Source organism: Globicephala melas, chromosome 4 (genome assembly GCF_963455315.2).
Source record: "Globicephala melas chromosome 4, mGloMel1.2, whole genome shotgun sequence".
Taxonomy (NCBI): Eukaryota; Metazoa; Chordata; class Mammalia; order Artiodactyla; family Delphinidae; genus Globicephala; species Globicephala melas.
Genome location: NC_083317.1, coordinates 76,550,757 through 76,576,703, shown reverse-complemented (window position 1 = coordinate 76,576,703; position 25,947 = coordinate 76,550,757). Strand labels below are relative to the sequence as shown.

Here is a 25,947-nt window from a genome sequence, read left to right as displayed (position 1 = left end):
ATGACTTCATTGGCAAATTCTACCAAACATTTCAGGAGAAAATAACACAAATTCCATACAAACTCCTCCAGGAAATAGATGAAAGTTGTTATGGGCTGAATATTAGTTCCCCACCCCCCACCAAATTTATATGTTGATATCCTAACCCCCAATGGGATAGTATTAGGAGGTGGGGGTATTTGAGAGGTGATTAGGTCATGATGGTGGAACCCTCATGAATGGAATTAGTGCTCTTATAAAAGACACCCCAGAGACCTCTCTCATACTTTCTGTCATGTGAGGACACATTGAGAAGTTCATCATCTATGAACCAGGAAGTAGACCCCCAGTAGACTCCAAATGGTCAGACACCTTATTCTTGGATTTCCCAGCTTCCAGAACATGAGAAGTAGATGCTTGTTTTTTAAGCTTTCCAGTCTATGGTATTTTTGTTTTAACAACCTGAACGGACTAAGACAAGGGTATAATTCTTCCCAATCATTTTATGAGACCACCATAACTCTCATACCAACACCTAAAAATATATATTTTAAGGAAGTGAAAAGCCTATCTCCTATCTCCCTCATGAATAAACATCCTTAAAAAGTTTTAGCACTCCAAATCCAGCAATGGAGAAAAAGAATAATACGTTGTGATCAAATAGAGTTTATCTCAGAAAAGCAAAGTTACAATTCACTTTCAGAAAACTAATAACAGAAGGGAACTTCTGCACCCTGATAAAGGGCAGCTATAAAAACCCTACATTATCATATTTAACGGTGAAAAATGAAAGCCTTCTTCACCCCAAGATCAGGAACAAGGCGTGGATGTTCACCCTCCACTTCTATTTAGTATTGCACTGGCAGAGCTGGCTGAGGCAATAAAAAATTACATACAGGTTGAAACAGAAGATACAAAACAGGTTTTCTTCCCAAATAAGAGAATTTTATATACATAGAAAATCCTGTTTAATCTATAAAAACCTACTAGAACTGATAAATAAGTTTACCAAGATCACAGAATAAAAGATCAATATACAATAATCAATTGTACTTTTGTAAACTAGGAATGTCCACTTGGAAATTGAAATTTTAGAAACTACATTTATAATAGCATCAAAAAACATCAAATAATTAGTGATACATTTAACAAAATACATACAAGATTTGTACAGTTTTGAAATTTAAAAACATTGTAAAGAGAAATCAAAGATCTAAATGAAAGAGAAACATACTATGTTCACACATCAGAACACTTTTTTTTTTTGCCGTATGCGGGCCTCTCACTGCTGTGGCCTCTCCCGTTGCGGAGCACAGGCTCTGGACGCGCAGGCTCAGCGGCCATGGCTCACGGGCCTAGCCGCTCCGCGGCATGTGGGATCTTCCCGGACCGGGGCACGAACCCGTGTTCCCTGCATCGGCAGGAGGACTCTCAACCACTGCACCACCAAGGAAGCCCCAGAATACTTTTAAGATGTCATTTTTCCTCCAATTGATCTATAGATTCAATGAAATCCCAATAAAATCCCAGATAGTTCTTTTTTGTACATTGATAAGCTGATCTTAAAATCTATACGGAAATGTAAAGGACCTAGAATAGCCAAAAGAATTTTGAAAACTTCTAGAAGGAAACACAAGAAAAAATCACTACAAACCTGAGTGAGGGAAAGATTTCTTAGGGTACATAAAGCATGCTCCATTTTTAAAAGATGGCTAATTGTACTTCATCAAAATTATAAATGCCAGGGCTTCCCTGGTGGCACAGTGGTTGAGAGTCCACCTGCAGATGCAGGGGACACGGGTTCGTGCCCCGGTCCGGGAGGATCCCACATGCCGCGGAGCGGCTGGGCCCGTGAGCCATGGCCGCTGAGCCTGCGCGTCCGGAGCCTGTGCTCCGCAGCGGGAGAGGCCACAACAGTGAGAGGCCCGCGTACCGCAAAAAAAAAAAAAAAAAAAAAAAAAATTATAAATGCCTGCTCTGTGAAACGAAACTATGAGAATGAAATGACATGCTACAGAATGGGGAAAAAAATTGCAAAACATAAATCATAAAAATTCTTGTATCTAGAATATATAGCGAACTCTCACAACTGAATATTAAGCAAAAGTTTTAAACAGACGCTACACCAAAGAAGATATACAAAGGGGAAGTAAGTACGTGAAAAGATTCTCAACATCATTAGTTTTTATGAAAATACAAATTAAACACAATAAGATACCAGTATACATTTATTAGAATGGCTAAAGTTTTGAAAATGGCAATGACTGTCCAATGCTAGCAAGGATGCTGAGTGATTGGATCTCTCATACATTTCTGGTGCAAATGCAAAATGGTAGAGCCACTATGGCAATCAGTTTGACTATACCCTATCAAGTTAAACATACACTTGCCACGTGATCTAGGAATCCCATTTCTATGTATTTGCCCAGGTGAAATGAAAACATGTATCCACTCAAAGACCGCTATATTAATGTTTATGGCAGCTTTATTCATAATCACCAAAAGCTGGAAGCAACTCAAATTTTCACCAACTGGTAAATGAATAAGCAAATTGTGGCACATCCATCCAATAGAACACTCTCATTATTAAAAAGAAACCAAGTGCTGATACATTTAACAACATGGATAAATCTCAGTCAGAAGCATTATTCTAAGTGAAAGAAGCGAGACACCAAAGACTATATACTGTATAATTTCTCACAGCCTTCTGGAAAAAGCAAAATTATAGGGACAGAAATCAGATTGGTGGTTATCAGGACCTGGGGGTGGGGTAGAAGATTGACTGTAAAGGGCAGGAGGGAAATTTGGGGGCGGGGGGTTATAGACATGGTCTTTATCTTGATTGTAGTGGAGGCTACATACTGTCTACATTTGTCAAAACTCATCAGACTGTGCACTTTAAAAGGGTGAATTTTGTGTATGTAAATTATCCCTCAATAAACCTGACTTGAAAAAAAGCATTAGGAAGTATGGCATAATGTGGGTAATAGTGTGGGTAATGGTGGCATTTGCAGTCATGTTGATCTTTACAAAGGAACCCATTTGTATGTCTCTTAGCGCAATTTTGAGGTTAAACAATGTGCTGGGTCCTTTATCTCTCAGGGTTTGACCAGCGGTAAACACAACAGGAGATTGTATCCAGGAAGCAAAGTGAAATGTCAGTGTTTGTTTCCTAGGTTCCCTCCCCTGTAGATCACTCTTGACTACCTGTGTCCCTTGATGAAATGTTCCACTTCTGCCAGGCAACTTTCTCCACTAAGATCCCTCTGTTCTGGGTCCCTGTAATCTCACTTTTATTCCTTCAGGTTTAGGAATACCTGGCTATTAATGGGGGTTCAGTATACTGCATGATATTTTCTGGTTCCTCCACACCTGCCCACATTAAATTATTCTCAAATTTCTCAATTTGAGTGTGCCACCTCTTTCTTGCCAGAATCCTGACTGATAAAGAAAGCGAGATTCAGCTCCTGTTCTCATCATCAATTTTAAGCTGTGAGCACTTGGGCTATCCCTTTCACATAGTTGAGCTTGAGTTTCCTCATCTGTTATATATGAATAATAATACCTCATTAGCAAGGTTATTATGAGAATTAAATAATGATATAAGTTTTCAGTAATTGTTTTTCTCTTTTTCATGTTAATCTCTTCATCTATTATTGGGTGTTTATTCTCTTTCTATTTATTCATATGCTTCTATTTTAGTCTCTCTTTTAAGTAACAGAATTTCTTTATCATGTATAAATGCATAAGTCATTTACATAGGGCTTTATAATGTGCAGAAGCCCATATGAATGGCTTAAATGTACCATGGTTTTGTTCCTGGAATAAACTGTTGCTAAAGAACAGTTAAGTCAAACTTTTGAATTAGGTCAACAAAATCCACAAATAGGGTGGAATCTTTGGACTGTCTAAGCAGGGACAGATCTGGAATAAATCAGCCACAGATATCACTTGTCAGCATGCTAAGGGAGGCATTTCAAATAAGGGTAGAAGGTACGTCAAGAATATTGGCTTCTAGTAGCATTATGATGAATCCGTTAAATCTATATTGAGAGTTTCCAGCATGTGGATTCAAGTTAACGTAATTGTTTTATGGCAGTAATGTCTAAACAAGGACACGATTAGGCTGTATTTTTATCTTGACTTGTGAACTATCACTGCCAACTACTCAAATTTCAAGCTTGTTGAGACATATGTTATCCCTGGAAGCCCTTCACAAAAATGAAGCATTTTACTGTCCCACCAATTCAGTGTGCTCCCGTCAGTTCTCCATCTAGATCTAAATTAACCGTGTGCTAGTTCCTATACAAGCGAGTAGCATTTTAAATGCCTTTTAAAGCAAAACCAAAAAGAACAAATTTATTTCTATTTGTGCAAAAACGTAATCTGATTTGGATTCTCTTTTCCAGCTTTTTAAATAGTGAGACAGAGTGAAGTCGTGGGAAGAAAACTGGATATGGAATTACGATCTGTGTTAGAAAACTGGCTCTGCTGCTACTTCCTAGCTGTGTGATCTCATTAACTCACGAGACTCAATCTCTTTATCTGTTAAATGGGGATCTACTGGTGAATTAAATGAGCTAATAATCATCTGACAACATATTACCTTTAGGACTTAATAACTTATAATAATTTATTTTTTATAATTCGTGTATGTAAAGTTACAAATGTGATTAGTAGGAAATGGGAATGAAGGAAAATTTCAGACACAAGCAAGGATGTTTTGGTTAAAAGGAAATTAAAATACTGGAGAACAAGAGCAAGATAAAAATGATTACAACGACTGCATTTATAGCCCACATGTCCAGTTCAGTATTTATAGGTTTGTTAGTGACAGCCTTCCTAGTATAGCAATGTTAATTACAAAGTAGCTGTCAGTTTCACTGACAGGGCTGCCGCACCTGACTGAGGCTGAAACTACTCACCATTTCCATACATGATCATTTATTTAAGCGTCCAAAATATACATCAATAAATCAGTTTGCATTTCTGATTTTGTTTCCGTAAATCTTAGTTTGAAATATCCTAGTGACTTTCTTTTTAATAAATCTTAGTGCATTTTATTTCCCAAATGTGATTTGTAATTATCAGAGCTGGACTAAAACCTCAGGAAGAAGTGATGGGTCTAAGGCTGAACACAATACTAAATGTATACTTAAATTTTCCGGAGCCCATGCTCCCGTTGCTACTTAAATTCCATGGTCAAAGCAGTAGATAGAATAAATATGGAGAGGAAGAACAGGAGAAGGAAACAGAGAAAGAGAGATAGAGACTGGAAAAGACAGAGGAAAAAGGATGAGAGAGAGAGAGAGAGAGATTGAGGAGAAGCTTGGGAAAATGTTCAGTGGAAAATCTGTAGAAATGATGTAAGAGAAAGCAAAGGCAGGGATTGGAGTAAGGGGTGTATAACTGAGACTATAAAAACTCAGAGCAAAAACTCACCATCAGAGCTGAGTTTGGGAGAAACTGCACAGAGAGGACTCTAAAGTGAGAATCTCCTGATTTTTCACAAGGTAAGTTAAATATAAAAGCTGACGAAGAGTTAGGCTTTTTCCTTTTAACTTTTTTAAAAAATTTCATATACTTTTTAAATGTTTTGATTTTATCTTGATTTAGCTAAAGTCAGAAATGTTTTTGGAAATACTTTCCTCTCTAAAAATGAGTAAAAAATCTAAGGTATTTTTGTAATGCAAACTTAGGGTGGAGATAATTGTTTGCTCAGGCATTTTATATTTATTATATTACTTTTGCTTTTATATTCTATTTTAAAACAGAGAGAAAGGGAACTCAAGATAATAATCCTATGTGTGTTAGATGTATTAATTTTGCTTTCATCAAATATATCCAGTGTTAGGAAATTCTTACATGTACAAAGTAGCCTAATTTTAAAAACCTAGCTATAAAAGAAAGTTTTTCTCTTATCTGTATTTCTATTACAATTGGAACTTAGGAAACATCCCTAAACTAATAAAATTCTGTATTCGATATTCTTCAAACCCATATTATCATCTGATTTTATGCTTACAAAACTCAAATAGGCAAGTATAATATTAATAACATAGCTTAGAGTAGACTTAGATCAATGTCTATTCTTCAGTATTTGAAGTGCTCTTGCTATTAAGTTATTGAAATAAGAGTTAATCTGAAACATACATTTGAGTTCTGTTTAAGAAGAAATTTAAAATTTTGTTTCAGGTTTTGACCTGTGGAAATAGTGTACACTCAATAAATTCAGTTCTAGCAAAACAAAATATAGCTCCTTTGAATTACAATTATAGATATTATAGGTTTAGGAATGAGATTATTATTTATTTCTGAGTTATCTTTCTAGAAATTAGATAATTTAAACAATGATTTATGATGATTTTAGTGCTCATGTAAGCTATGGAATTGATAGCACTATATTTAATGGTCTCCCACAAGCATCAGCACATTTTGTGTCTTCTCTTTACTTTGGTACTACTCTTCATCACTCTTAATAGAACTTTTCTAAGAAGAGCTTCCTGCAGATATGTATTCGTCTCCTCTTTATAAGTGAATTGTACTGTGGCTTCATTCAATAAGTTATTTAAGGTATTTAAGGTTATTTGCTTTCACCCTTTATTTCTCAGGGTTTTAAACTGATTCCGATACAATGAATCATGGGCAGTAAAGAAGCAGATATGTTTAGTAGACTAGGTATGGGGACCTCAGGGTTATAATTTTAACTTCTTATTCAAATACTTTCAATGATTTGAACATTAATTAATAAAATTAGATTGGTTGAGCTTGTCTCAAATGAACAGAACTCAAAGTAAGCAGTCTCAAAATATTACCCCAACTGTGTCACTATGTAGTTGTGCAACTTCATGCAAGCTTAAGCACACAGTAAGGCTCGACAACATTTGTTATTATTGAAAGAGATGAAAGAACTAAAAGTGCCAGTGATACTGAATGTGAGAATGACCTGGGGAAGCTCCCATATCAGTCACTTTTCCCTATATTAGATAATGAGGACTCAGTATCACAGAATCTTGGGGCTAATCCTTAGACATCATCTAACTTAACCTCCTTGCCAATATTTCATCCACTGTGATCTCTACACATCAGACAAAGTTTGCTTAGGTTCAATGGTGTTATCAGAGGAACACATGCTTTGGAGTCAGGAAACCAGCTTTTTAATCCCAGTCCTGTCTTCAACAGCTTTTACTCAGCTTCCTAGGGGCATTTTTCTCTCCTCAGTAAAACTAGAGTCTGTGTGGGTACAAATGTTGAGTCACAAGTTCCCTCCCAACCCTAGGCATGGCTCTACACAGGCCAACTCCCATGTGCCTAAAGATCTCTCTGACTAGAGATATTTTTAGCTGAGTCCTCCTTCTTTCTGCAAATAATTTTCAGGGTACCTCTCTGGAGCAATGGTTAGCATCACCAGCCAGTAATTGCTGGTGCCTTGGCTGGTTTGAACTGGCTGTTGCTCAGCCTTGCCTCTTCTCCCTTATCAATGCCTCATCAGCTCTGGTCTCAGAACAAAGCACCCACTCCCTGCAGAAACAAGCCCTCTGCCATGCCTCCTCCTCTTAATCCATTTTACATCTCTCCTTCATTTCCTCTCCCTCGGACAAGTTAATTACCTCTGAGTCTGGCTCTTTCCATCTATTGAGGATGGTAAATTCCACAGTTTCTAATGAGAGCCTCCTTCCTTTCTAAAACCCTATGCTCCTATGACACATAAGGCTCTAAACATGTGAAAAATGCACGTTTAAAATATCACCTGGGCCACCACTGAGAACTTGGCTGCTGACCCACCAAGTAATAGCTGTGGCTTTCCATGGACCTCTCCATGGCTTCCCTGTGGTCCCACTTTGGTGGTTGCATTTCCTTGCAAACTCTGACTTGTCCATCGATGCTGGGGCACTAAGAGGTTTAGGAAGTGACATCTCCTCCTCTACCTCCTTGGCAGTCCATCCCTCCCTGACTGCTCCCATGCTTGTGTAAGGTCTAGTTCCTGTAACAAGCTCCTTAATTCCTGTAACACTCAGGCTGGCTCTGCTTCCATGACACAGCCTGAGTATGCTACACTGTCAATATTACAAAAACTATGGGAAAATCATGACTGTAACAATATAATTAGTGATTTAAAAAAAATATTTAATAGAGATATCTTATGAACTATAAAACAAAATATAAATCATATAAAATCATATTAAAATTCAATTAAAATTTAGTTTTGTTAATATAACTAGAGTTTGAAGAATAATTATGTTTTAAGTATAACAGATTTCTTCCCTTTGTTTTCTTCTCATTATAATATTCTTTGTAGTTGTATGCTAATATTTTCATAAAATATTGTGGCTGAAATTAATAATAATGCATAATATACTGTAACATTAAATGTTAAAAGCGATTGCCATTTATAATTCTCTTTAGTAAAATTTCCTTCCCCCAATCAATATTACTTTCTTTATTACATTTTATTTTCTATCACCCTGCTATAATTCTATTTTATTAAATAGTATATATAAGTACAAAGTGGGGTAAAGGGTGAAGGAGGTGGCAGTATTCCACATTACCCTGATGCTAATATATGCTATGTTTAACTGCAGTTATCCAACTTTACCCTTTGAAAGCCTTTTTATACCACATAAAAATGACCTCCGTATCAAATGGCTAAACAGAATGTTTATGTGCAACTCTACCAGCTTTTCCCTATCTCTAGTTTTGAAGATTCTTATTTTTCCCATTATTCATTATTAGAATTAAAGAACAAATTCCCTTACCAGAATTGCACGCAATCATACACCAAGTTCTCTTGTCTTTCTAGATAACATAGTTTTATATGAAGAAACTTATAATAATTCAGGGATCTGAGCACAAATTAGTGTTTGATAAGGAGAAATCTGAAATTTTACTGGCACAATGATTAGGGAATAATGATGCATGTCTCTTTCATTAGAATGAGAATCTGTGATGTGAAACATTAATGGACATACTGGGATTCTGGCATGAACTTCATCATATATTACTGTAGGTGTAAAACTTGGGCAAATCTCTTCCCATCTCTAAGCCTTAGTTTCCATATCAATAAAACTGGGAAGTTAATATCTGTCCCACATTTCTGTTTACCTACTACATAGGGCTGCTTCATTCATTCATTCATTCAACACATAATGTTGACTCTCTGCCAGGCGTTATGTTGTGTGCTGAGATACAATAGTGAACGTGTCATAGTTCCTACCGTCAAGGAGTTTACAGTAACATTTAAATAGTTTGTTAAACATACATACCTGGGCTTTTTAATAGTGGGATCTTACTAGTGTTATTGTAGGTTTCTGCCTTCTTAACTTTGTGCAAGAAAGATACTAGTAATATGATTGAAAATTCCAAATAGAAAAAAAAATTGAGACATTTAACAACAAAATTTTATGATTTATGGCAGTAGTGTCTGAAAAAGAACAAAAATGTTGCCAGACAGAATAAAATCAGTTAACACATGTATACCAGTAAATAATCATTCTTCCTGATTTTTAGCATTCAGGGAAATTCATTTCAAAGAATTTTTTTTTTTTTTTTTTTTTTTTTTTTTGGCTGTGTTGGGTCTTCGTTGCTGCATGCAGTCTTTCTCTAGTTGCGGTGAGCGGGGGCTACTCTTTGTTGCAGTGCGTGGGCTTCTCATCGTGGTGGCTTCTCTCATTTGGAGCACAGGCTCTAGGTGCACGGACTTCAGTAGTTGTGGCACTCGGGCTCAGTAGTTGTGGCTCGCGGGCTTAGTTGCTCTGCGGCATGTGGGATCTTCCCGGACTACGGCTCGAACCCGTGTCCCCTGCATTGGCAGGCAGATTCTTAACCACTGCACCACCAGGGAGGCCTCCCAGGGAAAGTCTTTTTAAAATGCAGGTGTCTGTCACATTAAGAACACCTCATCCATAAACATTTGACTTTATAAGCAATCTGTTTTGGAGATGGGAAAATGTTTATACTTCTACGAATAAGTTATACTTGAAGGAGCATGAAACTGAGAGTCTGAAAGCATTATATTGTTGTTCTGGCTCTTCTTCTAACTGGCTATGTGGCTTCGGAAAATTAACTACTGCCAACGGAAGAGCAATGAGAAATGAGAAAGAATACATTCCTGACATTTTCATTTCTTAAAAAAAAGGAAATGTTAAATTTCTCAGTATCAATTTGCACCTTCCTTTCAGAATCACACTCAAAATATAAAGCAAATACCCATCACACAATGTACTGAAAATAGCAAATTTCATAAAGAGAATTTTAAACAAACGGCTAAACACCATGAGTATTTCTCAGATGTATTTCTGTGAGAATGATATAGATGACATGTATGCTAGTGACAGAAACTACCAGTTGTAATTCAGTTGCTCTTGGGTGAAAATCCTCAGTGATTTTGAATCTAGTATTTGACTTTATGAGGATCCAAAACTAATCCCCACTTCTGAAGTTCTAAGTGCCAAAGCCACACTTAGTTCTCTTGTTTGTGGAGCCGATTGCACCATAGGCAGTGGAATTGCAGCACCAATGAAGAAGAGACTCCAGCGTCCAAGTCTCTGCTTTCTAGCAGGAAAGTGTCTCAAGCATCTGGTTGCTTCTCTCATCAATGATAACTAGACACAAACTTAATACCCTGTTCAAATGTCACTCAGTGAAATATCAAGGTTATCTGTATCATGTCAAACTGTTATGTATCCTCTTGATTGTTTAACATAAGCTTTGCTGATCGTCTCTATGAACGGCCCCAGATTCCCTAGGTGGTTGTTGAGTATAAGCTTTACTTTCCTTGGAAGGACTTGTCGTCAAACACTTGCCTTCAGCTCAGAAATAATCATTTTTATACTATGTAGTTAATCTTTCCATATTATCTTATAGTTTTCAAAATGTTTTCATGCAAAATTTAGAGTCTCCCTTGAAAAGTTCACCTATGACAAAATAAGAATAAAAATAATGCAGTGTTTTTTCACAGATAAATGTATATCTTTATATGTTTTAATAAATAATATGAAATATGAAAGTAAATGTTTTTATTGCTCTTATTTGGCAAACAAGGCAAATCCATAATGATTTGTGCTATTTGTAAATTAATTAAATAATTTTAAATTAAACAAAATTAATTAATTAAAATGTGAGTTCATAAAATGAGTTTTATTTGACAATTTTGACAGTTTAAGCATCTTGCTCAAGGTTACCAAGCACAGCAAGGATACTTATCCCTATCCTTCAAGTCTAATTCTGAGTTTTTCCTCACCATCATAGAAATATTTTTCTGATGATGAATGTCTATTTATTGACTGAAAATTTTTATTTTTAAAATACTCATTAGTTTATCTAAAGATTTTTAGAAAAACATTGTGTGAAAAATATATGTACATATGTGAAAAAATATGTGTGTATGTGAAACTGGTGGTGTGTCTGATATCTGAAAATTTATATTTTCAAAAATTCCTATTTTGTAACCAAAATAGGAGCTTTTGATAATAGTGATTTTGTATCCACTAATACTAAGGCTTGTGAGTACTCTGAAAATATTCAAATGATTATTTTCCTTTGATAGACTGTTAACTACAAATGCAGAGAAATAAGGAATCAATCAAATCTTTAAATTTTTTAACATTCTGTGATTTTTAAAATTTATAACTGATAATGCATTAAATATTGTACAATGCTTTCTTTCTCTGACCCCAAAAGAGCAGATATAACTGCTGCATGCTAGGGAATCTGGATCCTCCCTCAGCTCTAACAGTGTTTGTTTTGAAAGTATGGGGGAATTGAGTATACTATCTTAAGCATGATGAAAAAAAAATCCAAGTAAACATTTGAAAGTAAATAGATATAGCATGATAAATATGATTTATAATTTTATAAATTTTGTCTGAAATATTAAAAAAATAGATATAGCATATTTCATCCATTCTGTGCACATTTAACATCTCTGAAGTTGGAATGTCTTACACTTGATAGCATGGCATAATGTAATCGGTAGCATTTTTTCTTTCTTAAAATACATTTATAAAATGGGATTGCTTACCATAAATGAAATCTTAAAATCAAAGATTTGAAGGCCCTGTCTTTTCAGCTAGAAATACTTAAAATTCAAGAGAAGCATATTTATGTGAAAACCTAGATGCAAAATCTTATGCATAGACCTAGCTGATTTGAGGGACAGCAGAAAGGTTTTCCCAGCCAAACCTACACCAACTATTATCATTACCTACATACAGAGTCTGTGCTTCCACCAGAAAACTGCTGGATTCAGAAACGGACTTTACAAAAGCTAGAAGCAACTTTAGAGGTCAGGGAGACTAACCTCAGTTTACTCAGTCTAGAGAGGAAAGCGTTTGTCCAAAATCATACAGTGAATTAGCAGCTAAGCCAAGGCAGGGCCTGAGTCTCAGAACCTCTAGATCAGGTCTCTTTGTATCACAGCGAGCCACACAGACTGTGTTAACCACTGTCCCTTTTAAGTCCGTCTTTAAAATAAAAAATGATAGTTATTCTGCTATCTACTATCCTGGAAGCTTTCCTCTATTATCAAAAAGACCTGGGTGACCATGACTTTATGGGGCAGGGTAAAGGGTACATTGAAGAAGAACTTACTCCGTTTTACAGATTTACTGCGGGACCAAGCTGATCCACCACTTGCCTAGAAGACCACCCCCGTTTTCAGAGAAAGAAGATTTGGGGAGTGTTGTGTGCAGGTACACACGGTCATTTCCCAATGTCAGAACTAGAGACCCTTCAAAACACGTCCTGTTAAATCTCACTTAAATGTCTGCAATGCCAAAGCAGAAGAAGAGGATTAAAAATAATAATAATTACTTTTTTAAAGTCCTTTATCTTTAATTAAGGCTTTATTTTTAATTTCTGTTAAAAATAGGGTGGATAGAGTCTATATGGAATAGTTCTAATCAAGAAATTATCCCAGAAGTTATCAAGAATCAACCCCAAAACTCAGTCCTTTTGTGAATTTCTAATGGTTAGATCTACTATCCCTAAGTCAGACGTTGTTGAAGAGAAATTTCCTTCGTCACCTGAGTGATGTGTTTTTCTTCAACACCAGCCCTCAAAGGCAGATAGTTTGGATCAGTGGCAACCAATCTTTTTCCCACAGAGCCCACTTGAGAGATCATTTTTCACAGTAACAATGACTCATTGCAGCACTGATTCTCAATAATGCAAACATCTTTCTTCATTTTAACAGACTGCTCATTTAATCCTAGTTTAAATATAATTAAACCAGTTACTTTACTGCTGGACTTTCAGAGCTTAATCTTCTTATAAGGCAGATCCCATGCCCACTGTCTCTTTTGAAGCTCCTCACATTAGAGAAATGTTATTCAAAAATTACTCAATGAAAAGTATAGTTGTACTAAAAAAAATTGCAAACACCTCCACTATCATGTATTCACACAATGAACATCCTTTGAGTGTTCTTTCTGTGATCTGGAGTGTACATGGGGCTGGGTAGATTTTTAGTCATGGGCTATATTTATCCACTATCAACAAAATAGGAAAACGGAGCTGAACCTGGTCTTTTCCTTCCCTCCCTATAATTTCCTCTGTTTCTAATTTTGTAGCAATCAAGTTTCAACTAGTTAATCAAATGTCTTTTGTGTGGCAGGTGCCAGGGTGTTTGTTTTCATTAGTGTACCAAATGCCATATTTAGGAACTTGGCCTTTTCGTTAACTGGCTGCAAGCATGGCTTTAAACCATTAAATGGGTGTATTTAAACTCAGCATTTATTTTTATATCTCCCTATCCGAATAATCAGGATGTGGTTATCTGTAAGATGATACATGATGACTTTTTTCCTATATACACCCAAGCACAAAAATATATGCCTCAGACATAATCATCAAAATTACAAACACTCATCATCCTGTGCCTTTTATAAGATTGCAGAGATGAAGAGAAAACTGGTTAGTAAAATGTGCATAAAAATAGTTGAAGGAAATCCACATGGGGAAGCTCATAAAATTGAGCAATTTCACACTTTGTAACCTGTTTTTAGCATGATAAAAAAAAGTGGAAGAAAAACATCACAACCATAGTTTATCTTTGATTGAATGAAAGAGCTATTTTTAAAAAAAGATATGCCAGAAATATGAGCTCATTGTAAAAATACACTTATGTTTTTGATATGTCTTCCCTTTTGCTGAGGGAAGTCAGAGACAGCAGCAAAATCAGAAGGAAGAATGATTCAATGGCTGATTTTCTAAAGAAATAAGTAATGCAATGTTTTGTTGGTATTTTTACCAGATAACTTTTACATTCATGCTTGTTATTTTTCTCCTGTCTCAATTTAGAGAAATAATCATGATTAGCTGATTTTAGATACTTATCGAAAAACTCAAATATTAAATATAAGTTTGTCAGAAAGAGGACACAGAATTTACTGCTCCCTTCCAGAAATTGTGGAATAAAGATAAACAGCTAGTGAACAACATTGTATGACTAGATTGCAAAGTAGAGTAATTGATGACATAATGAAGAACTAGTTTAGGCTGCATTACATGAAAATTAAGATTACATTTGATAAATAAATGTTATAGACAATACTAAAATATTTTATCTCCATTTTAAGTATTAATACACATTTAATACAGATGTTACTCTGTCTAGGTCTTATTTGTCTGTATTCTAGCAGATACATTTATTACTAAAATCCACACTGAGGTTTCACAGTAACAACATTTTAAGGAAATGTCATAAAGAAAATCTTGGATCACACCAAAGAGAATGTAGTTATTAAAGAAATATTTAGTAATATCTCATAAATGTTCTTTCACTTACAAATTATAAATTCTATATGGGATAAAGAGGTTATACATGAATTAATCCAATCCTCTCAAAAAGTTCTTCTGAGGTCAGAATTACTCCTCATTTCACAAATATGGAAAATAAAGCTCAAGTAGGTTAAATGACACACACTCAAGGTCACACTATTTCTAAAGTAAATATGAGTCAAATCCAGTTCTTCAGATCGATCCTAGGATCCCTTTCTTTTTGCTCCCTGTAGGTTTCCAAATGATTTTTTTAAGGCAACAGAAGTTTACTGAAACTTCTCATTCATGAAGGATGGCCTGGGGGACTTCCCAATGTCACGTGCTAAGTGGTGAAGTCAAGCCCGTTCTGTTGGTAGCTCACAGCCCGTGAGCTTCTCCCAGCAGGGCAAGGCCTTCTGCTTTAACCAGTGGCAAAACTGGCATCCCACAGGCCTGGTCTCGGTTGTAGATAAGCTTTAATTGGATTTATAGGTTTTTTTAATGTAAAAATTCATAAATGATATACCTTTGTGCTTACTACACAGAATTAACAAATGTAATCTTTTAACATGTTTGCTTTACTATGTATATAGAGAGAGATAAAAACTGAGTCCCTTATGTTTTCTCCATAATCTCATGTACTCCCCACCCTCCCCAGAAGTAATCATAGTCATGAATCAAGTTCCATTGGTTTATATTTTAATTATATGTACAGATTTCAAAATATATGAAATTGCTTTACGTATTTCCAATTTAGGTAAATGGTAGCTTGGCATATGTATTGTTCTAGAACTTCTAATCTCCCCTCAAATCTGTTTTTTTAAATCCTTGCATATAATTACACATAACATTCAGGTCATTTGTTTTGAACAGTAGATAACACCCATATTTAATTTACTTGAGTAAAGTCCATAGTATGAATTTACCTCATTTGATCAATCCATTTCCTCTTGAGTAGAGTACTTGAGTTGATTCATTTTTTTACTACTATATAAAATGAAGCTATGAACTTTCAGATACATGTCTCCTTATAAACTTTGGCCCAGTTTTACTTGTGAGTCTGTTTTTAAAATTTTATTTATCAGAGTTATTTAGATGTTCCAAATGCTAATCTTTCTTTTTTATGTCTGTTGAAAATATATTCCATTTTTAATTTGGTTTTTATTGTAATTTGTTTATTATATTTATCATGTAGAATTTTTCAATTTTGATATAGTGTAATTCATTAATTTTTTCCATGAGATCTACCTTTTGAATCTTGCTCTAGAAATCCTTACATATCACAGGACATAAAGATAGTCTCCTGTTGGAACTGTGGTGTTTCTGAAATTTTGAATTGAATTACTTTTAGACACAGCACATTCTCTCTTGCTCACCACAAATCCCACCAGGCCTTAGTCTCTCATACCTAGTCAATTTAATACATTTCCCCTTAGGTACATGAGGTTGTAGTCTGTGGATTAGAGCGTCAAAGAATAAAGTTACACAAACTAGATTTTTCAGACTTGGCTTAGAATTAAATTATGATTATAGCTCTACAACCCCAGTCTAGGTTTCCATGGAAATGAAGCCTTGATAGAATTCATTCTGGGAGATCTACAGCTTCTATTAAGTATTATATAAGTTTTGCAGAGGTGCACTCCAACACATAGAAGCTGAATAATTTGGTTTATTACCTGCCTATAACAAACTTTATAGACATTTTTGTTTTCTATCTTGCCAGACTAATCAATGTTAACCATGATGTGTATGACCCTTAGATGCTGGACTGGAGATTGGCAAGTGCACATTTTATCCTGGCTGCGACGTTGGTGGTCTGGAGCTCAGGAAAAGTGCTCTCAGTGGATGTCACAGCAGAGGTAATGGAAACTAGCTTAAGGGACCATACTTCTTTTATGAACATAAGCCATTTTTACTAATGTCAGAAGCAGGTGTTGCTGACAAGTAGGGAGAAGGTTTGATAACACAAAAATCAAGTAAATAGGCATTTCTTTCTATACCTTGTCCTCACCGTGGATTCAGAGAAAACCAGGTATCTAAATGTTAAAAAAAAAAAAAAAAATCTGTAAGTAACAACAAAGATTTGTATTCCATAGAACAAAAACTATAGGAGAAAATTCATTATAATTTCAGCCATATTTATAATTGAATCAATTACATGAAGATAAAGTGCTTTTATGTGAAATTTGAAGGCATTTACATGTCAAGATTTGAGTAGTTGGGCCAAAATTTTATCACTCTACAGATGTTTTCTTGCTGCCAAGACTAAACTACAAAGGAAAAGAAATGTGAGGACATCGCCACACAGAGAAAAGTTAATTTGACTCATTTGATCTTAATAGAAACATACATTCTTTGTGCTTCTTTTTTTTTTTTTTTTTTTGCCATACGCGAGCCTCTCACTGTTGTGGCCTCTCCCGTTGCGGAGCATAGGCTCCGGACGCGCAGCCTCAGCGGCCATGGCTCACGGGCCCAGCCGCTCCGCGGCATGTGGGATCTTCCTGGACCGAAGCACGAACCCGTGTCCCCTGCATCGGCAGGCGGACTCTCAACCACTGCGCCACTAGGGAAGCCCCTGTGCTTCTTAAATAACATAAAGTGAGAATCTGAAATGTGTTTTACTGAAGGACAAGTTTTATACAAGTTTTGTGAATTTTTCCTGATGATTAAGAATATCTTTAAAAAGAAACAAAAATCTACTTTGTATATACGTCAGTTGGAAGAATGAACACATAGTTTTTGGAAGAAGCTCTGAGAGATAATAAAAGATCTCCTAAATTTGCCCTTTGGAGGTTTGCCTCCTGATCTTAAGAGTTTCTTTCTCATGATTATAACATCCTTCCCCTCTTTAGTTTCTATGCTGCCAGGCTTAGGTAGGGAAGTAACAGAAGTTGAGGTTTTCTTTAAAGTTGTGGACTGTGAACTATGAGTTACAAAGAGCTATAGAGATTTTTAATGTTTTTATATGATGAAAGTAGGGTTTGGGGATAATTAACTTCATGGCAGTATTCAGGACAGAATAGAAAAAAGAGAGAGGGAGAGAGGAGATAAATAAATTATATGGTGATTGAGAGTGTGCACTAAGCAGTGAAGAGGACCTGATATAAATCTCTCCTCATGGGAATCAGAAAACGCAGGGCAAGAGGGGTTTTCCAGAAAGAACTGGCCAGACTTAGAGCAGATTTCACTGGTTTAGGAAAGAAGGAGCTCAATGACTTTAGGTCTCAGAGCTTTGAGGTGGACTCTAAGTATTGCAAAAGAGAATTGTGTGAGTCAATGATGAAAAGGCTTGGAAAGTACTACTGTTTCATTTTATTGAGAAAAAAATGAAGGGAATAGAAAAAGAATAAGAGAAGTAACTCAAAAATAAAGACAGGAAGTGAAGGAAAAGAGTCTTTCCCAGACCGAGAGTCTGGCAAGAATGTGACTAAAGGAGTAAAGGGAAGAGACCCCTGTAGTTATTAACCCTTCTTCCCACAGGGGAATAGTCTCAGGCTCTTGGGAAAGAAGTAGCATCCCCTGCACAACAAAATGACTTCAGGTTGCTAGCAGGAGCATTTTCTGAAATGCTGTGACTGCGCCTGAGAAAGGAAGACAGACTTCACAAACCGGAAGCTTACACTTCTATGGTTTGGATGACATGCCAAGTGGCAATATGTGTAAACAAACAAATAAACAAGAAATCTGACATGGGACAATAAAGTCCTTGGGATAGCTCTGACTCATCGTAGACACTCATTAATATGTGTTAGTAAATCACATGGGTGGAGATGGTAAGCTCCTTCAGGGCACAGACTGGATTTTACTCATTTTTGTATCTCTTGGGTCTAACGCAGGACCTGCACAGTGGATGTTTAGTGGTTTGAATCAGTAAGGAATGAATGAGTGGTGAAAAGAAAATAACATGAGGTTCAGATTTTTTCAGAATTCATTCAATAAATATTCAGCAGAAATTTACTGAATACTATGAGCAAAATACTGAGATAGGCATTGAATAGAGCAGATAAAAGACTAATTAGACATAGTCTTTGCCCTCAAGTTACTCACAATCTAATAGACAATACAAATATATTGTAGCTAATCTAATACAAGGGAAAATGTAATGATGGCAGTGATGAAAGAAGTATAGATAAAGTGCTTTTGGAGTAATAAGGAAGGATGCAGTTGTTACTGGGAAAGAATCTGAAAGAATAATCAGTTATACTAAATTTTAGAGGCAGGCCTCCTTTAGAGGAGTTTACCCTTTTTTTTCTTTGTGTGTATGTGTATGTGTGTGTGTGTGTTTAGTTTCCCTTTCATTCCTTTTGGATAAACCTCATCTCTATGTGTTTTTGTCCCCAAAAGTCTTTCTCTCTGGATCACAACTCATGAGAAATCAAGGTTCATGACAGGCATGTCAGCTAAAAATAGCAGAAGCCAAATGCAGATGATTGTATGTATTTTCTTCTCGTTAATGAATGGAATCACCTTTCCTGCCCTATAGGCCTTTGATTCTAGAGTCTTAGATGTTCAGTCACCACCCACAGTCAAGGAAGAGAAATCAGCCACTGATCTGGCAGCAAAACTCTTACTTCTTGATGAACTTGTGTCTCTGGAGAATGATGTGATTGAAACAAAGAAGAAAAGAAGCTTCTCTGGTTTTGGTTCTCCCCTGGACAGACTCTCAGCTGGCTCTGTAGATCATAAAAGTAAACAGAGGTAAGTGACCTCTTAGAGAAGGAACATTTTCATTTTCTAATTCTTCCACTCTGGGTTCAGAAACAGAGAAGTCCACATTAAAAAAATACAATGAAAACCTTGTAGGTAAACAGATTTAAAAGTGTCTTAGCTAATTTCTGAGTTTAATGGCATCATCTTAGAAATAACGTTTAGGGAGCAAAATAACTGCTATGGTATGCACAAATATTTTTGTCAAAATGTTTTCTGAAGAAGATTCTGTTGCATGTAAATATAAAGTAGTTCTTACAAGACATAACAGCATTTGGGAAGCAAGGGGAAATGTGTGTCCTATGAGATAAATGTTCTGGTCAGTTGCATTTTCTAGTTAATAAAGGTAACCACAATACCATTTTATTTTTACCCTTGTTACACAGCATTCCAAATGATGTGACTAAGTCCCCTTTCCTATACCAAGAAGGCAGTGAAGAGCTCTCAGGACCTGGAGTCAGGACACATATGTTTAAATCAAATTTCTAAGCATTTCTAGCCATGTGACTTGTATAAGAATCTTATTCTCTGTGATCTTCAGCTTATTTATCTGGAAAATGGGGATAATTACTTACCTCTATAAAAATCAAATGAGTACTTTGTAAACTGTTAACTATTATAACAGAATTAGAATAATTAAATCTCTCTTTAATCATTGAGTAAGTGTCAGTACTTTAAAGCAGTCATTCCAAACTTAATTCATTTTCTGCCCCCTCAGTATCTGTTCCTCACGCTGTACATTTCACAGCAGCAGTGACACAAAAGATCACCCAATTCCCCAAAGTCTGGAATTTGGGGAATTTACTAGGATCCCTTTTGCTCACCAGGATTCCATTTGCTTACATTAAACGTTCCATTATTCACTAAATTCTCTAAACCCTATTTGTTTTATATGTTTAATATCTCCAGAATATCCTTTTACATTAAGGCTTTCCTAATTCTGGCCTAAATCATCTTTTTGACATGTTTTCTTTCTCCAGTCTTTCCCCATCTCCAGTCTTTCCCCATCTCCACTTCCACCACCATCCTCACCCCTTTATTGGTGAATGCATCCTTTACTCTGCTACCAGGGGGATCATCTAACACAAAAATCTTTTCCTGAGGGCTTCCCTGGTGGTGCAGTGGTTGAGAGTCCGCCTGCTGATGCAGGGGACACGGGTTCCGGGAAGATCCCACATGCAGCGGAGCGCTGGGCCCGTGAGCCATGGCCGCTGAGCCTGCGCGTCCGGAGCCTGTGCTCCGCAACGGAAGAAGCCACAGCAGTGAGAGGCCCGCGTACCGCAAAAAAATCTTTCCATGAAAAGTTCCCATTGCTTACAAGATAAAAGCAAACTCCTTAAGGAAATTCTATGAAAATGTTCACAATCTGGCACCTCTTTTCTTCCTGCACTCATTTCCACATCCTTTAGTCCAGTTTCACTTGGTTACTTGGAGTTCTAGGACACATCACATTTGTTCCTGGTCCATGACTTTGCTTTTGCTCGATGATTCTCATCAATACAGGATGCAATTTGCTAGACTTCTGAAAGATTCTCAGAGTTACACTAGTAAATAAAATCATCACTTTGGGACTATAATTTATCCAACATGTACTTGAAAAAAATACCACACATCTGTTTTGAAATTCAGATCGTATTCTAATTAAACAAATGTAAGTTAGTTCCACTTATGTTCTAGACACTGTGTTGGGCTACGGTGGAAAAAAGAAGGAAAATACAGTCTTTGTCCCTCAAAGAGATCACATACCAGTAAGAAACATAGAAATATTTATAACAAATTATAACACAAAGCAAGAAGAGAGGCAATTTTTAAAGGTTATAGAAAGCCAAAGGTTAAGTGGAGAAAATATTGTGCCTTCTAATAAACAGTATTTCTTAGATTCCTGGATCTTGCAGTACAGTCTACAAAATAATTTGAAAGTCAACATGTAAACATTTATGTAAATATTTATATATGAATTTATGATAGCATACATAGCATATACACCAAATATTTATTACATAAATCTTATAAATATATATAATCTACATTGAGATTCCATCATAACAATTTCTTTAGGAAGTGTCACAAAGAGATACTATATTAGGAGATATAATCTATCTAACATAGCTTGGCTTGTAAGAAAAGGAAATTGGCAAGCACTTATTCATTTGAACAGATTTTCACATATAAAGGCTAAAAATAAACTATTATAAGTGTGTAAAAATTTAGGGAATATTGTTCTCATGAGTACTTCTCGAGGAAGCTACTGGATGAAATTCTTCAAACAATCAAAATGACTGGAGAGGTAACATCATAAGAATTGGTGTGAACATAACTTTAGACTTAAAGTGTGATGACGGTTACAAAAAGAAAAAGAGTGCCATGTGTTATAGTTATGCAGTCTGACAATATAGAAACAGCAAAGTATCAAGCAATTCAGGGACAGTAGGGGGAGCATATGAAATTTAGAATGAGTTTTTGATTGCTTCACGGCTATTAACTGAGCATAAAACGATATTACAACAAATAGTTGCTTGCAGACATGGAGAAGAAGGAAAACGTGGAATTTTCTCTTTATAGAAATTGTACAGCTAAAGCAATGAAGAAACAATAGAATTAGTAGATGTAGAAATTCTCCTTTATAGAATTATTCCAGCTAATAAATGAAGAAGGAGTGGTAGTATTAGAATGTCTCTATTTTGCAAAATCTAATGAAATGATGGCTCTAGGCAGTGATTGTCAGTTTCTGCTAGCATCATAAAAGGAAAAACAGTGAGTCATTATATGCTCCCTGGTGGAAGAACTCAACACTACCTATGTAACAGAACTGAGGAAAAAAAAAATTTTTCTTGCCTCTAGTTCTACCTGCCAATGTCCAGGAAATATAGAAGACAAAGAAATGACTTCAGAAACATTATAGGGAAGCAAACAGCAATTCAGACTGTAGAAAACAGCAGAATAAATAACCTAGTTTCTTCAATAAATAATTTACAAAGATTTGAAGAAAAACAAGAGATGGAGGAGGGAAGGGATCCAAAAGATCAAAGTAGATTTAAGGGATTTATTAACTAGTCACAGTTTTGGGGGGTTCTAATTCAAGCAATTGTCTGTTTAAAAATTAACATGTGTAAGAGACAATTGTGAATGTGCACTGTGGCTACTTAATGATTTTAAGTAATTATTGTCTCTTTTTTATTTTTTTTTATTTTTTTTGGCTGTGTTGGGTGTTTGTTGCTGCGCGCGGCTTTCTCTAGTTGCGGCGAGCGGGGGCTGCTCTCGTTGCGGTACTCGGGCTTCTCATTGCGGTGGCTTCTCTTGTTGCGGAGCTTGGGCCCTAGGCACGTGGGCTTCAGTGGTTGCAACACGTGGGCTCAGTAGTTGTGGCTTTCAGGCTCTAGAGCACAGGCTCAGTAGTTGTGGCGCACGGGCTTAGTTGCTCCGCGGCATGTGAGATCTTCCCCCACCAGGGATCGAACCCGTGTCCCCTGCATTGGCAGGCAGATTCTTAACCACTGCGCCACCAGGGAAGCCCTACTGTCTCTTTTAAATATGAAAATGGTAGTGTGGTTACATTAAAAATTAGATTTATTGTTATTTAAATATTTAGTTGTAAGTATTTGTCTGGGATTTGCTTCAAAATAATACAGGAGTGGGAATGGAATAAATGAAACAAGACCTACCATAATCAGTAATTGTTGACTTAGAATGATGCATACATGGGAGTCTATTATACTATTCTATTTTCACCTGTGTTTGAAATGTTTCATAACAAATTAAAGAAATGAAATGAAACAATAAGATAAACAAGAGATTAGACCTGGCAGAAGAGTAAATACATTCACCAAATGATAACGCTAAGAAAATGACTCAGAATATATCACAAAGGTATGCAGAACACAAAGAGAAATTATAACATACAATTTAATCTAATTAGAGTTTAATGGTGATAAGTAGAAGATAATCACTATTTAAAGAAATTATGGGTATTTTTTCAATAATTTTCCAAAAATGGTGAAAAAAGATGATTTGCTGAATTCTGTAATAACAGCAAATTTTGACCCAAATAACTACTACTATTTTTGAAAGGTTAATTGGATTAAGAAAAATTATTCTGTTAAAAGGAAGTCAGGTAAGAGATGGCTTAAAAGCATGAACATTCAGGGCATGTTCTTGGCATGACTAAATAGCATGGTGTAGGTTCAGTATCAACCTACAACCTAAGAAGCAGGGTTAAAAATAAAATTGGGAAGGAGAGTTAGGACCAAACAGGGATGCTGTATTCAGCAATCATTCATATTGTTACCCTCTGGACTGTGCAGTACAAAACCTCTATAATCTTAGTCAGTGTCTCTGGAACCAGATTGTGATGGTCCCATTGAGTGTTGTATAAAGAAAAGATATTAGTAATTAATGATCTTCAGAGGTCAAAACTGGTCAATTTTCTTTTGCCTTTTTCTCTACCTTTCCCTTCACCTCCAGCTACTTCCAGAAGGTTGGAAGTGTTAAGGACAGCTAATGCATTTGCACAGAAGTTTACGCATGAGCTTGAAAATTTGAGGATTTCCCCTAATCAAGACTCTATATTTTGTTTCATGGCTACAGTTAGAATACAGAGACTCTGCTCCTTTGTACTCTATGGCTTAACAACAAAGGTGACCTCCTATATCAGGATTGTTTTATTTAGCATTTATTTAGAATGACATATACAAATTAATAGTTTTCTTTTTTACATATAATTTATGTCTTTTATACTTTTATTTTTGATAGTGGATGTTTTACCCCTTTGAATTAGATTCCAAGGACACTTCTTGTGAGATTTTCCTTCAGGATTCATTTTTTATTCAGGAATTCCTGTTCTTGGTCTTAAAGCAAACATTAAATTTGTCTATTAGAGATTTGGAAAACAATGGGAGATAAGTAATAGATATTGCATAATATATTTCTATACACATTCTTGAGTTTTAATTGAAAAATAATTTTAGATTTCTTTCGAAGTATAATGCTAACTCAAAAAACATTAAATGTTAAATTTTTCTATCATCTGTTGCAAAGATATTTGAGAATCATTTAAATGTATATGATAAAGTCACAGGACTAAAATGAATGTTTTCCTACATTTAGTAGCAAGAATATACAGTTTAGAGTTTTGCAACTATTTTATTAAAAGATTTCTAAAAATTATAGTAATTTTGCTTGGGAGAGCTGTACATAATGTTATTTGCTGTTCTTTGATTACATTATATGAGATAAGACCTTTGGTCCTTTAGTCCAGATAGCTTTACTACTTCTTTACTTGCTTTTGAATTATTCACAAGGCCAGGATTATCTTGTTACCTTACTATGCATGAACGTATACAAAACAATTTCTTTGTTGCTTACAAACACGTGATGCTCATGTATATGCCATCAATTTTTCTCCTTCTCAGGGCGTGCATTTTCTATTTTCTGATACTCACCGAGAGAAGGTTATCGGTCTGAGATCCATTTTCCATACTGTAGCCCAAAGATTTCACCCATAACTAAATCTAGGAATTCATAAGCTCTTTCTGTGTCGTGGGCCACTGTGGACCCCTTCTCAGAATATTGTTTTTAAATGGACAAATGTCATGAGTTCAAAGGTTACTAATATATAGAAACAGAATTATCATAATACTTAAAATGAATTTGTAATATGACAACATATATGCTTCTTTATTAATGCATAAAATAAGATCTAAAAGACATGTCTAAATAACAATAAATTCAAGTAGTGCTGAACATAAAAACAATTTCAAAGTATCTGTAATGACAAAAATGTGATCCAAATGTATCTGTGATTTCTACTGTGGCAAGGGTTAGTTACTACTAACACCCTTGTGATTTGTTCTCTACATTCATAAGTGAAACAAATGCTATATTTCAATTAGAGGATAATGAGACTAAAGGTGTAACATTTCCCATCCATGTTTATGGATCCTTGAATTACATGACTCCGGATTTTAAAACTCTGTCTCACGCATATGAAATGCATTATTTTATTTTCTATTACTATAAGATATTCAGAAAAGAAAAATTTTAAACTCTGCTTTTGAAAAGGTCCATAAGAGATGGAAATGTGAAGAATGAATGAACAGCTAAGGAGAAAGAAAAAAGAAAACAAACAAACATAAAAAATACCAGGGCAAAGTCTATGTCAGATCTTCATAATATGAAGCAAATAACCATCTGTTGTTTCCTATTTTATATCATATTTAACATTTTTTTCACCTGAATATGACATTAGCTTCATTTTCAATTGGATGTGCAAGTTACTTTAATTCTCAGGGCAGGGTTATCTCAACTATGCTTTGAAGTTCAAAATATTCCTTCATTCGGTTCACTTGTTTAAAGCCTGAAGTTAATGGTCATTCAGCTTATGAAAAATAAAAGGAAGCAGCTATGACCATATCCCTAGCAAAATCGTATCTACTATTTGAATGATAATTTAATTGACTTTAATATTGGAAGGTATTGGAATTTTTCTAAAGGGTGGTTTCTCTCACT

The 25,947-nt window shown here is 35.5% G+C and overlaps 1 protein-coding gene across 1 annotated transcript in view; it reads left to right on the top strand.

Annotated features, from left to right (window-relative positions):
- Positions 1-5,442: 5,442 nt before the first annotated feature.
- OSTN (osteocrin) overlaps positions 5,443-25,947 on the top strand; it is a 39,799-nt gene continuing 19,294 nt past the window's right edge. Inside the window, exons 1-3 of the mRNA XM_030860722.2 lie at positions 5,443-5,492; positions 16,497-16,595; positions 19,220-19,434. Coding sequence (XP_030716582.1) covers positions 16,497-16,595; positions 19,220-19,434 — 314 coding nt within the window. The 5' untranslated portion in view covers positions 5,443-5,492. The remainder of the gene's footprint in view (positions 5,493-16,496; positions 16,596-19,219; positions 19,435-25,947) is intronic.